Source organism: Solanum lycopersicum, chromosome 9 (genome assembly GCF_036512215.1).
Source record: "Solanum lycopersicum chromosome 9, SLM_r2.1".
NCBI lineage: Eukaryota > Viridiplantae > Streptophyta > Magnoliopsida > Solanales > Solanaceae > Solanum > Solanum lycopersicum.
Window position 1 is genome coordinate 64,425,151 of NC_090808.1, and position 12,154 is coordinate 64,437,304.

General features: G+C 29.4%; 3 protein-coding genes and 1 long non-coding RNA gene across 4 annotated transcripts; 3 read left to right on the forward strand and 1 right to left on the reverse strand.

Moving 5' to 3' along the window:
- Window positions 1–5,455: 5,455 nt before the first annotated feature.
- Window positions 5,456–7,255, forward strand: LOC101257107 (protein SEED AND ROOT HAIR PROTECTIVE PROTEIN-like). The gene is made up of 2 exons (XM_004247485.4): window positions 5,456–5,711; window positions 6,715–7,255. Exons 1-2 carry the CDS (start codon window positions 5,486–5,488, stop codon window positions 7,104–7,106), a joined length of 618 nt encoding a protein of 205 aa, XP_004247533.2. The 5' UTR covers window positions 5,456–5,485; the 3' UTR covers window positions 7,107–7,255.
- A 1,018-nt stretch (window positions 7,256–8,273) lies between these two features.
- On the forward strand, window positions 8,274–8,828 carry LOC138338145 (uncharacterized). Its single transcript, XR_011211506.1, has 2 exons — window positions 8,274–8,699; window positions 8,787–8,828. It is a non-coding gene; the product is annotated as an uncharacterized lncRNA (long non-coding RNA).
- A 149-nt stretch (window positions 8,829–8,977) lies between these two features.
- On the forward strand, window positions 8,978–10,400 carry LOC138338643 (uncharacterized). Its single transcript, XM_069289621.1, has 2 exons — window positions 8,978–10,178; window positions 10,396–10,400. The coding sequence occupies exons 1-2, from the start codon at window positions 8,978–8,980 to the stop codon at window positions 10,398–10,400; spliced, it is 1,206 nt and encodes a 401-aa protein (XP_069145722.1).
- Window positions 10,401–10,871: 471 nt separating this feature from the next.
- Window positions 10,872–12,133, reverse strand: LOC138338139 (uncharacterized). Its single transcript, XM_069288839.1, has 3 exons — window positions 11,965–12,133; window positions 11,348–11,884; window positions 10,872–11,246 (listed from the first exon to the last, which is right to left on the reverse strand). The coding sequence occupies exons 1-3, from the start codon at window positions 12,049–12,051 to the stop codon at window positions 11,037–11,039; spliced, it is 834 nt and encodes a 277-aa protein (XP_069144940.1). The 5' UTR covers window positions 12,052–12,133; the 3' UTR covers window positions 10,872–11,036.
- Between the last annotated feature and the right edge of the window lie 21 nt (window positions 12,134–12,154).

Consider the following 12,154-nt stretch of genomic DNA (forward strand, 5'->3'; position numbering starts at 1 on the left):
TCTGGATGGGCCGTGTGTTATTTCTCTTTTCCTTTTTCTTTTTTGAATTATTTGGATTTTAAAATGACGCATGTCACTATGTCACTGAGTGACTGGCCGTTTTGTTTCCTACTCAAAATTCATTATTTAAATTATTTTCAATATAAATGTTGCTCATTTAATTAGTCACTTTGATACATAATCAATAAGTATGAAAAAGTATAAAATAATACAATAAGACATGACATGAAGTGTGTAAAATGAACAACGCCTAGTTAAGTTATCTAAGTGAAAATAGATGTCCACTTTAGATTGTCATCAATGAATTCGACCTTGATAAAGATAGTGCTTTGACTATTTATAGTCTTAAAAATATAAACCAAAACCTTTTTTTTATTAAATGTGAACTCATAACAGTAACATCACAAGAAAAAGTTACTTAATTTTATCTTTGATTAAAAATTTGGCATTTGGCATTTGACATCTACTTTTAATTATCAAGTATCGAATTACTGAATCTGAAATTTGAAAAATCCGAACAGAATACTAAACACTCGCCCCCAATCGTGCATATTCTGTCAGTCTTAAATTATCTATTGTTTTTTTCTTTTACATGTATTTTAAGAAAATATTGATAAGAGAAGTTTTTGACTGTTATACTTTTATTTACATCTTAAGATATAATCTTTCATTGAATAGTTATTTTATTCAGAGTTAATGGTTAAAAGCACGTTTTTGGCGAGTTTCCTACCTAATCTATCCATATTGACTTTTCTCATTTGATTTAAATGAACAACTATTAATCAAAACCCGCCTCACAGTTGACTAGATCAAATATTTAAATACATATTAATACAATTTCAAAAGGCATGTGACACCTAAATTTCCCAATAAAATTCGTCCGCATAACCAGTTGGGGATTCAAGATTTTCATTTAGGAGGTTCGAAAAATAAAAATATACACGTGTAAATAAGTCAATAAATACAATTCCAAGGAAGTAGTATATATAGTTTATAAGTACAAAAAGTAAGTAGGTCAATGCGATTCGAACTCTGGACGTGAATCACTAACGGATCCAGGATTTTCATTCATAGAAATTCAAAAAATAAAAGTATAAACGTGTGAATAAGCTTGGATGCACGAACCAATTTAAAAGGAGATCTACCATTAACTACAACTTGCTTCTTGTTCATGTGGGGGTTCAAAATTATCATATTTGTATGGGATAATGCACAAGTACCCCCTCAACCTATTTTCGAAATCTCAGAGACACGTGTATACTATACTAAGGTCCTATTACCCTCCTGAACTTATTTTATGAATAATTTTCTACCCCTTTTCGACCCACGTGGCACTATCTTGTGGGTCCAGCGCGTATTGATATTTTTTTCAAACTAGTGCCACGTAGGCCGAAAAGTAATGAAAAATTATTAATAAAATAAATTCAGGAGATAATAGAATCTTAATATAGTATAATTATGTCTCTGAGATTTTAGGCATAGATTAACGAGATACTTGTGCATTATCCCTATCTGTATAATATCAAATATGAAAATGTCCTTTTACCAATAAAATTATTCTAATTATGATAAATAAATAACAAAAAAATAAAATAGGGCAAACTCTCACATATCTCTCTTTTTGAATGAATTTTCTTACAGAATAATCTTTGATCTTCCTCTCCACATAATAATATTCATCACTATTATTTGTCATAATTAAAAATATTATAAATTAAATAGATATTTATATATATATATATATATATATATATATATATATATATATATATATATATATAAATATTCATCACTATTATTGTCATAATTAAAAATATTATAAATTAAAATATATATATATATATATAGGGGAGGACAAAAGAATTAATAACACAATTGAACCCGCTTTAAATTAATTAATTAATTAATTTATTTATTTATTTATTTTAATCACGATAAATATCAATTTGTCCGGAGTACCCCCAAAAATCCTCATTTATCAAAACCATCCTAATTAATTGTGAAGATAAGTTAGAAAATAACTTTTTACGAAACGTTAAAAGAAGAAGTATTCAAAATCAAATTGGCTAATTTTACTTCCCTTTTAAATTTAGGATCTACACCATTGAAAAATAAATAAATTATCATACTTTTAGTTTAGTAGAGATTTTTATATTAATATTGTTCCAATTTTCAATGGCCGCTAAATATTATTGTTTTCTATGTTACAATTTGTTTATCCTATTTGATTTAGCACAGAGTTAAAAAATAATAAAAATATGTTAAATATATCAAATTATCATTTCATCTTGTAATTTTATACCTATCATCTGCGTTATTAGAAAGGAAAAATAATAATTTAAAAAGGGCTAAAAAAAAGTAGGACAAAATAACGAAACGAGAAAGTAATAAGCAAGTAAAAAATTGTCCATGGCACCTAATTTTTACCAAATAATTCGGTTATTTTCAATCCATTTTGTAGCAAGTAGCCAAGCCAACAACCAAACTTTAGGTGCTAGTCCAATGGCCATACGTTTTGGTTGGCTATTTCATTAAATTTGGTCCATCTGTCTTGTACATATTTTTTTAAGTATAAATTACGAAAATCTCATTAATTATATTTTATTTTTAAAAAAAACTCTCGAATACATTCTTTGATTGTCTGATACATTACAAATGACTCAAAAAAAATTATTATTATTTGAAATAGCTATACGCGTCGTCTGTTTCGTTTCGGTCCATTCTGGTTCGTCCTGGTTCTATATTGGTATATAGCGGGACAGGGCGGAATCGAGTTTCTATCCTGATAATTCCAGTTTGATTCATCCTGATGCCGTTCAATCCTTGACGGTTCATTCAGGTCCGATGCACAATCTTATTAACTAGTATATGTTTGCTTATACGCATATTTTTCCCTATAAAAAATAGGGAAAATTGTATATAATAGGAAACTAATAACCTAAATTAAATGGAATAGCTAGGGTTTGATTTAATTGTGCTCCATAGCAAACATTAACTAAAATTTACCAGCGTCTCTCTCCCAAAAATCTCGCTCGCCACTCTCCATTCTCGCTCGCCTCTCTCGCTTTATACACAGAAGTGTATAATTCTGTTTCTGTCTTGTATAAAGCGAGAGAAAATTGTACATACACATGCAAAAATGTATTTCTTCGTGTTATACACTTAATTATACAATTTACAAACATTTTGCTTCTAATATTGCAGATAAAAAAGGTCAACGAATTATACAATTGCAGTGAAATACAATTTTCTCTAGCTTTATACAACAGAAGTGTATATATTGTGTTTCTGTTTTTGTATAAAGCGAGAAAAACATATATCTTCTTGCTATACACTTATAATTATGCAATATACATACATTTTAATTCGATTCAACTGTATGCAACACAAATTATAAAATTGCAGCGAAATAGGCCAGCGAATTATACAATTTAGGCCAGCGAATTATACAATTGTATATGTATAGCAAATTATGCAGTTTTATGTTTGCTATGGAGCGTAATTATGCAAAGTTTGCTATAGCACACAAATATGAATTTTTTGTTTGCTATATATGAAAATTAACTTTCACATATAGCAACAAAAAATTCATATTTGTATGCTATAGCAAACTTTGCATAATTGCGCTCCATAGCAAACATAAAAACTGTATAATTCGCTATGCATATACAAGTGTATAATTCGCTGGCCTAAAATTGTATAATTTGCTGGCCTAAATTGTATAATTCGCTGGCCTATTTCGCTGCAATTGTATAATTAGCTTTGCATATAGTTGAATCGAATTAAAATGTATGTATATTGCATAATTATAAGTGTATAGCAAGAAGATATATGTTTTTCTCGCTTTATACAAAAACAGAAGCACAATATATACACTTCTGTTGTATAGAGCTAGAAAAAATTGTATTTCACTGCAATTGTATAATTCACAATTGTATAATTATTTGGCCTTTTTCTCTGCAATATTATGAAGTTAAATGTTTGTAAATTGTATAATTAAGTGTATAACACGAAGATATACATTTTTGCATGTGTATATACAATTTTCTCTCGCTTTATACAAAACAGAAATAGAAATTATACACTTCTGTGTATAAAGCGAGAGAGGCGAGAATGGGAGAGTGGCGAGCGAGACTTTTGGGAGAGATACGCCTGGCAAATTTTTGCCAACGTTTGCTATGGAGCACAATTAAATCAAACCCTAGCTATTCCATTTAATTTAGGTTATTAGTTTGCTATTATATACAATTTAACTTTCACATATAGCAAACAAAAAATTCATATTTGTATAATATAGCAAGCTTTGCATAATTGCGCTCCATAGCAAACATAAAAACTGTATAATTCGCTATACATATACAAGTGTATAATTCGTTGGCCTAAATTGTATAATTCGCTGGCCTATTTCGCTGCAATTGTATAATTTGCTTTGCCTATAGTTGAATCGAATTAAAATGTATGTATATTGCATAATTATAAGTTTATAGCAGAAAGATATATGTTTTTCTCGCTTTATACAAAAACAGAAACACAATATATACACTTTTGTTGTATAAAGCTAGAGAAAATTGTATTTCACTGCAATTGTATAATTCGCAATTGTATAATTCGTTGGGTTTGAAATATCGCCTTTGGTAGGGCGTCTTTTATGCCTCAAAGTGAGACTTTTCAGTGTGAATCTTTATTAATGAGACCGTTTAACAGATTCCAGATACCGAATAAAAAGTTCAAATTAATGACACAACTCTTTCATTCATTTGGTTGGTGTCAATGCCTAATGTGAATAAGTTATATCAATTACTTCTTCCATTTCATTATACTTTACCCATATATTAAAAATATTTTTTTTTATTTGTCCATTTTTTAAAAATCAAGAGAGTTTTATTACTTTTTATTCATACTCCCCTTAGTAAAAATACCCCATTCGTCCAAATGTATGTGGCACAATACAAAATCCAAGAATCAAAACATTTATTTGATTTGTAAATTCATTCCTGAAATAATTAAATTTTTGAAATAAATTTTTTATTTTTAGAAGCTATACGTAAAACATAATAACAATTCAAAATATTTTAAAGACGTAAGGAATGGTCCAAGAAAATTTCATTAGAATCCTGAATTCAAATAACATCACATAAATTGAGACGAAAGAAATTACCACCTGAAGTAATAGTTAAATTCAGAATTTCAAAACATCATTATTAAGACTAATCTAGTAAAATAATTTTTTTAATTAAAATTACATCAAACCAACATAAATAATCTAAGTAAAATATCATATTATATATATAATTTAAATCCATATAATAGTAAGTTGAAATGATCATTAAATAAGTTAGTGGTTCACAAATCATTTAATCGTGCAACCCTCTAATGCTAATACGTGCACATCACCAAAAAGTGTGACAATTTTTTTCTACTATATATTAAGCTTTGAACAACAAAGCCCAAATCATATCAATTAATCAAAAATAAAAATTCATTAATGGCTTCAAACAAAAATTTGCCAGTATTTTGCATTGTTTTGTCAATTGTAGCAGCAGCTACTATTGCTTCTGCAAATAACAATTATGAAAATAGTTATGGCAATGATGCCCCAAAAACATACAAGAAGGATGTGCATACAAAGGGATTAGTTCCAGAAGCAAATATTATTGCTGTTCAAGGAATGATTTATTGCAAATCTGGATCTAAACACATTCCACTTAAGGGTAAGTGATTGGTCAAATTGCTACGAATTTCGTCGATGATCTATTGATATTTTGCTCGTAGCTAACAGAAATCTGTCGCTAAAAAATAGTTAGTGATGAATTTTATTGTTTTGCTTTAAAAATTATATTTGTCGCTTAATATTGTTTTAAACTCACTCCCTAAAAAAGAAAATATTAATTTCTCATATTTGGATAATTTATTTATGTTTCTCATTAGAAAAGGTTTTGAACTTTATAAATTGAGTTCCTTCCTGATTACTCGGTAACATCCACAATTTAGCTAGCCATTGTTTTGCTAGTTATTTCTCTCCATATTTTATACGATGGATTGCACATTTTTATTTGTAGATGTAGGTTGATTGATTAATCTATGCTAAATTATTATGTTATTTGATATATTTCTCTTTAATTTGTTATCTGACTTATCGTGTTTTAATATTTGCTTTGTTAGCTTTAACATATATAACATACACATGGTTATTTTTAGCAAGGCTGACCATCGGTGACCCCCTAAAGTTGACACGAATTTTCACTTAGATACTTTAACCAAGCTTTGTTCATTTTAGACACCTATTTTGATATATTTCTCTTTAATTCGTTATATGACTTATCGTGTTTCAATATTTGCTTTTTCTTGGTTATACCTAACGCTATTATTTCATCTTGTGATCTTAAATTAAAAATAGGTATAATATACTAAAAATATCGTATGATCTCCTATTATTAAACATGTAACGTGTAACACTGAACTTAAAAAGAGTACTCACTAAATTAGGAAAGATAACATTCCTACAAATTGAAACAAATCAGGAAATAGCAATCTAGAAGATAACACAACATGAAAACATGTTACAATGAATTCCATTACATTAAACTATCAGTACGTATAAGTTAAATCCTTTCATCCTTGTTACATCCTACAGGAGCTGATACAATGAATTCCATTACACTAAACTATCAGTATGTATAAGTTAAATCCTTTCATCCTTGTTACGTTTTACAGGAGCTGTAGCAAGGATAACATGTCTAGGCACGGAAAAACACGGACACGAAACCGCTCCATTCTCCTTCTCAAGTTACCAATCGGACGCAAAAGGTTATTACTACGCAGTATTTTCACTAAATGAGCTCAAAGAATATGATCAATCATGCACAATTACACAATGCAAAGCCTTCTTAGAAAGCTCTTCACTTGAAGAATGTGATGTACCTACTGATGAAAATAATGGTATAACTGGAGCTATTCTTACTTCTTATCGATTACTCAATGAATATGCTGAGAAGAAAACAGTGTTGTACTCCGTTGCACCTTTTGTTTACACTTCCGAAGATGATGGTGATGATGATGCTGATTATACTAAATCCAATTACTACAAACGTGAAGGGGGTTATTAGATCAATTTTTTTTATATTAATAATTTATCATCCATGAAATTTGACATTTTTAATTGTTTTTTTTTGTTGTAATTTGCAAACTTTTTGATGATTTATTTGTATGCAAGAAAATGGGAGCATCATTTAATTTGAAGTTTGTGTTTTGACAATGTGTGGATCCTTTTTCCTTTTTTGTTTTGAAATATTATTAAGTGAATATACTTTAAACGAGATTAATATTATCAAAAAAAAATATTATAAAAGAAGAAAAAATCATATAAAGTTAGAAAATAGTACGCTCGATTCACTAGGCTATACCCAAAACCCAATCATACTCAAATAAAGAGTCCGAAACTCAAAGGGTAAAAAATATTAACAAAAATTCCAAAACGGTATATAAAATTTTATATAAACCAAAACGGTAAAATCGCTGCCGACGCAGCGATTTACTTCGACTGAAAAAGTAAAATCGCTGCTGAGGCAGCGATTTTGCCAAAAAATTTTTTTTTTAATAAAAAAATGAAATCGCTGCTCAAGCAGCGATTTCAAAATGTTTCTTCTTACAAATCGCTGCCAGGGCAGCGATTTAACATTATTTTTTAATTTTCTTTTTTTTTAAAAAAAATAAGGTATATCGCTGCTCTGGCAGCGATTTACGAAGAAAAAATTTTTTTTCTTTAAAATCGCTGCCAGTGCAGCGATTTATAAAAAAAAAAAAAAAATTTTGTTATTAAATCGCTGAGCAATTTTTTAAATAAAAAAAAATTTTAAAAATGTTAACTTATGTTTATAATTTATAAGAAAATATACATTATTTTAAAAAAATTAAAAATAAGTAAATATATTTTCTTTCTAAAAAAAATATTATATTGAATTTAAATTTAAATAATATTTGAATTCAAATAATTAATTTAAAATTAAATGAGAAAAATTATTTAATTTTTTTTTAAAACAAAATTATATAAAGTGAAAAGGATCACATGACAATAGTAAAATTTGTTTTTTTATCGTAAATAGTTGAAGAAGTTCACATGTAAATAGTACATGAGACTTTCAATTCTATAAATTGGAACTTATCCTTCATATTCATATTACTTTCAATCTTCCAATCTACCAACAATTTTAGGTAAAAACATTTGAATATTATGGGAGAGTCTAGCCAAAATTTCAGTTATTTGAATTGTTTCTCATCGGATTCAACTAATAGGTAAATAAAGTAATGTTTTCTTATTTCTTAAAAATTATTTTTCTTATATGTAATATATTTATATTATTATTTTTATAGGTATGATCAAATTCAAAATGCAGTGAGTTATTGTACACAAATTGTAAATAACAATGTTATGGGTGATGAACGAGTTGGTGAGTTGCACAATGATGAACCTTCCGAGCATGAATTAACAGACAGTGATGATATGTATGACGGCGATGATGATAATGTGGATAATGCACCTAATGCATCCATTGAAGATCAAAGTATTAATTATCATTCTACAGCGATTCCATACTTAGATCACACTGACGAAAATGCAGGAGATTTTATGTACACGAGAGATGACGGTTCCATTCGAACGGCACTTTGGAATTCAAACAATCCTAAACATATCCAGTCAGGTTCGATTGTTGAAAACTAAATATTTTATAGTTGTTTATTTATTTATTTATTGCATGTTGATTAATTTAATTTGTATATGCAACTAGGTATGTTATTTATGAATAAGATGCAAATGAAATCTGCAGTAAGAGCATATAGTCTTGCTATTAAAAAAGAATTTCTTTGTGATCAATCCAAAAGTAAAAGTTGGAAAGTTATTTGCAAGCGTCATGAGTTAGGGTGTGATTGGATGATTCGGTTTAGAGAGATTTCAAGCGGTATGTGGAAGACAGGTAAAATGATTGAACCGCATACTTGTCTTACAGATAACTATAAGGAGGATCATTTCAATTTGAATGATAACATGATTGCCACTTCATTAATACCATATGTTATGCAAAATCCGGACATAAATATTAAGATGATCCGTGAAATTATCAAAGGAAAACATCACTATACTCCTAGTTACAGAAAAGCACAAAAAGGTCGAAGAAAAGCATTTCGAATGGTTTATGGTGATTTTGAAAGTTCATTTAAGGCATTACCTCGATACATGGCTGCACTACAATTATTCAATCCAGGCACTATTATTGAGTGGGAGCATCATTCTACAACAATGCAAGGTGAGCAAATTTTTAAATTTCTTTTTTGGGCTTTTAAACAGAGCATTGATGGTTTCAAAAGTTGTAGGCCGGTCATTTCTATCGACGGCACACATCTTTATGGTTTGTATGATATCAAATTGTTAATTGCGGTTGGAATTGATGCGAATGGAAATATTTTTCCACTTGCATATGCTTTAGTTGCACGTGAGAGTTTTGAGTCTTGGTCATGGTTTCTCAAGTTATTATGGACACATGTAGTTTGTGAACGACAAGGAATTGGTCTTATTTCTGATCGTCATCAAGGAATCTTGCAGTGCGTTCAATCTTATGATTGGTTGAGTCCACCCAACACATATCATAGATTTTGTGTTCGACACTTAAAAGCAAATTTTAATAAAAAATTTGTAAATAGTGAACTCGAAAATCTAATGTGGTTGGCTGCTACTGAGCATCAGGAGAAAAAGTTTATGCAACGGATGCAACAAATCAAAACATTGTCTCCTGCAGCATATGAATGGTTAAATGAATTTCCTTTGGAAAAATGGACGATGTATAAGGATGGTGGTCGTAGATGGGGTGCCATGACGACAAATGTGTCTGAGTCATATAATGGTTTATTGAAAAAAGCTCGGGGGCTTCCTGTGACTGCCATGGTTCGAATGACGTTCAAAGCTCTCGTTGATCGTTTTGTCGAAAGAAACAATCTTGCAATTGCATTACTTCAAAGTAATATGCCATGGCCACTTGCGATAGATAAAAAATTTAATGATTATTATCAAAGAGCTCAAGGGCACACAGATATGATGACTTACAACACAGGTGATGGAGTTTTTGAAATTCTTACTTTTGCTCATGATGGTAAAGGTGGAAATGTCCACAAGGTTACTACAAAAGGTAAGAAATGTTCTTGTGGAAAATGGAGAAACTATCATATGCCTTGTTCGCATGCCATCAAATTTTGTGGACTTCGCGGAATCGAGCCAAAATCTTATGTAAGTAAATTCTACAGTGCAAAATATTACAAACGAACATACAGTGAGACATTTAATCCAGTGGGTGATGAAATGTATTGGCCACCAGCTCCTTTTAATTTAATGTATATGTTTTTAAGGTTAATGTGTTTTTATTATCTTGTTATTAATATTATGATATATCTTTTATATTTATTTGTTGACATGAATTTAATTTGTCTTCCGCATTTTAAATATTGTACGTAAAAAATAATGATTTTACCTAATATAAAAAGTATTGATTTGACTTAACATAAAAAGTATTGATTTGACTTATGATAAAAAAAAAGTGAATCCTGCAAACTTGTTCAAACATACAAAAATGTTGACAAAAAGTATTGATTTGAGATAAAAAAAAGTAAATCCTGCAAACTTGTTCAAACATACAAAAATGTTGACAAAAAGTATTGATTTGACATATGATATATCTTTTATATTTATTTGTTAACATGAATTTAATTTGTCTTGTGCATTTTAAATATTGTACGTATAATATCTTTACATTATTATTATATTACTGATTTGAACTCTATTAAAAATAATGATTTGACCTAATATAAAAAGTATTGATTGACATAACATAAAAAGTATTGATTTGACCTATTACAAAAAGAAAAGTAAATCCTGCAAACTTGTTCAAACATAATCTCATTACTTTGTTCAAACTTGCACGAAACAACAAAATTTACATATTTCAAAATTCGAATCTTCAGCCTTTTAGAATAAAGGTGCATAAAAAAAATTATTCTTCTGAATCCGAATCTTCTACATCTTCATTCTCATCTTCATTTTCATCTTCATTTTCAAAATCTTCCTCATTTTGATAGTGACTGCCTGTTCCACATCTAGTTGATTTGTGTAGCCTAGATGTTCTCCGAGGTGGATTTTGTCTATTAAGAACTAAATTTTGTGAAGCCCCAGCATTAAATCTTGAATCATCAAACGCAGTTACCTATAATACAATATAACATAATATAATCAAATAAACATGCAATAAAAATAAAAAAAAATTATAAAAAGTTAAAAAAATTGTATGAAAATAATTATACTTACATTCGAAAAATTCAATCTTCCACCAAATGGAGAATTGGTGGAATTATGTATCGGAAATTCACGCATACCATGTTGAAAACCATATTGAGAACCACTAAATTGTGCAAACCCAGATATTGGAACCTGCGGAGTTACAAAACCAACTGTTTGCTGACTAGAAAAATTCGGATTAGTGTTAGAGGGCCCTACAGAAAAATCAAATGTGGGATAATAAGGCTCGGGAGTCGCCACATTAGTGTTAGAGGGCCCTGCAGAAAAATCAGCTGTTTCACTAGTGGTCCTTCTACCTCGACGAGCACCCTCTCTCGGTGTTGTTTGTCGTGATCGGCGAGATACTTGTACTGGTGGTGGTTCATCGTATTGAGTGGGAGGATTGTAATCATGATCAAAGCTCAATCGCGTTCCCTGAAAGGCCGCATTCATTGACTCCATTGAAATACGAGCGACTTCCGCTGCATATTGTCTCATTTCATTAGATTGATTTTCATCATTTTCAATCATCCGAGCTCGACGATACTGCATTTCATGACCTCTAGCCTATAATGAATAAACAAATATTAATAAAAAAAATTATTAAAGATTGACATAATAATTTGAAATTTATGTAATATACATACTAATGCCTCATGTCTTCCTGCCATGTGTTGATACCCTTTTTGTACAACATGTTGTGGATTTCCAATGACCATGCGGGTATGCCTCATGTACCAACGGAAGTAATCTGTTTGATCACTTACAAATGGAGGTCGAAATATACGATTTTGACGTTGTTCCCATAAATATTGTGTATAGATAAATACATCTATA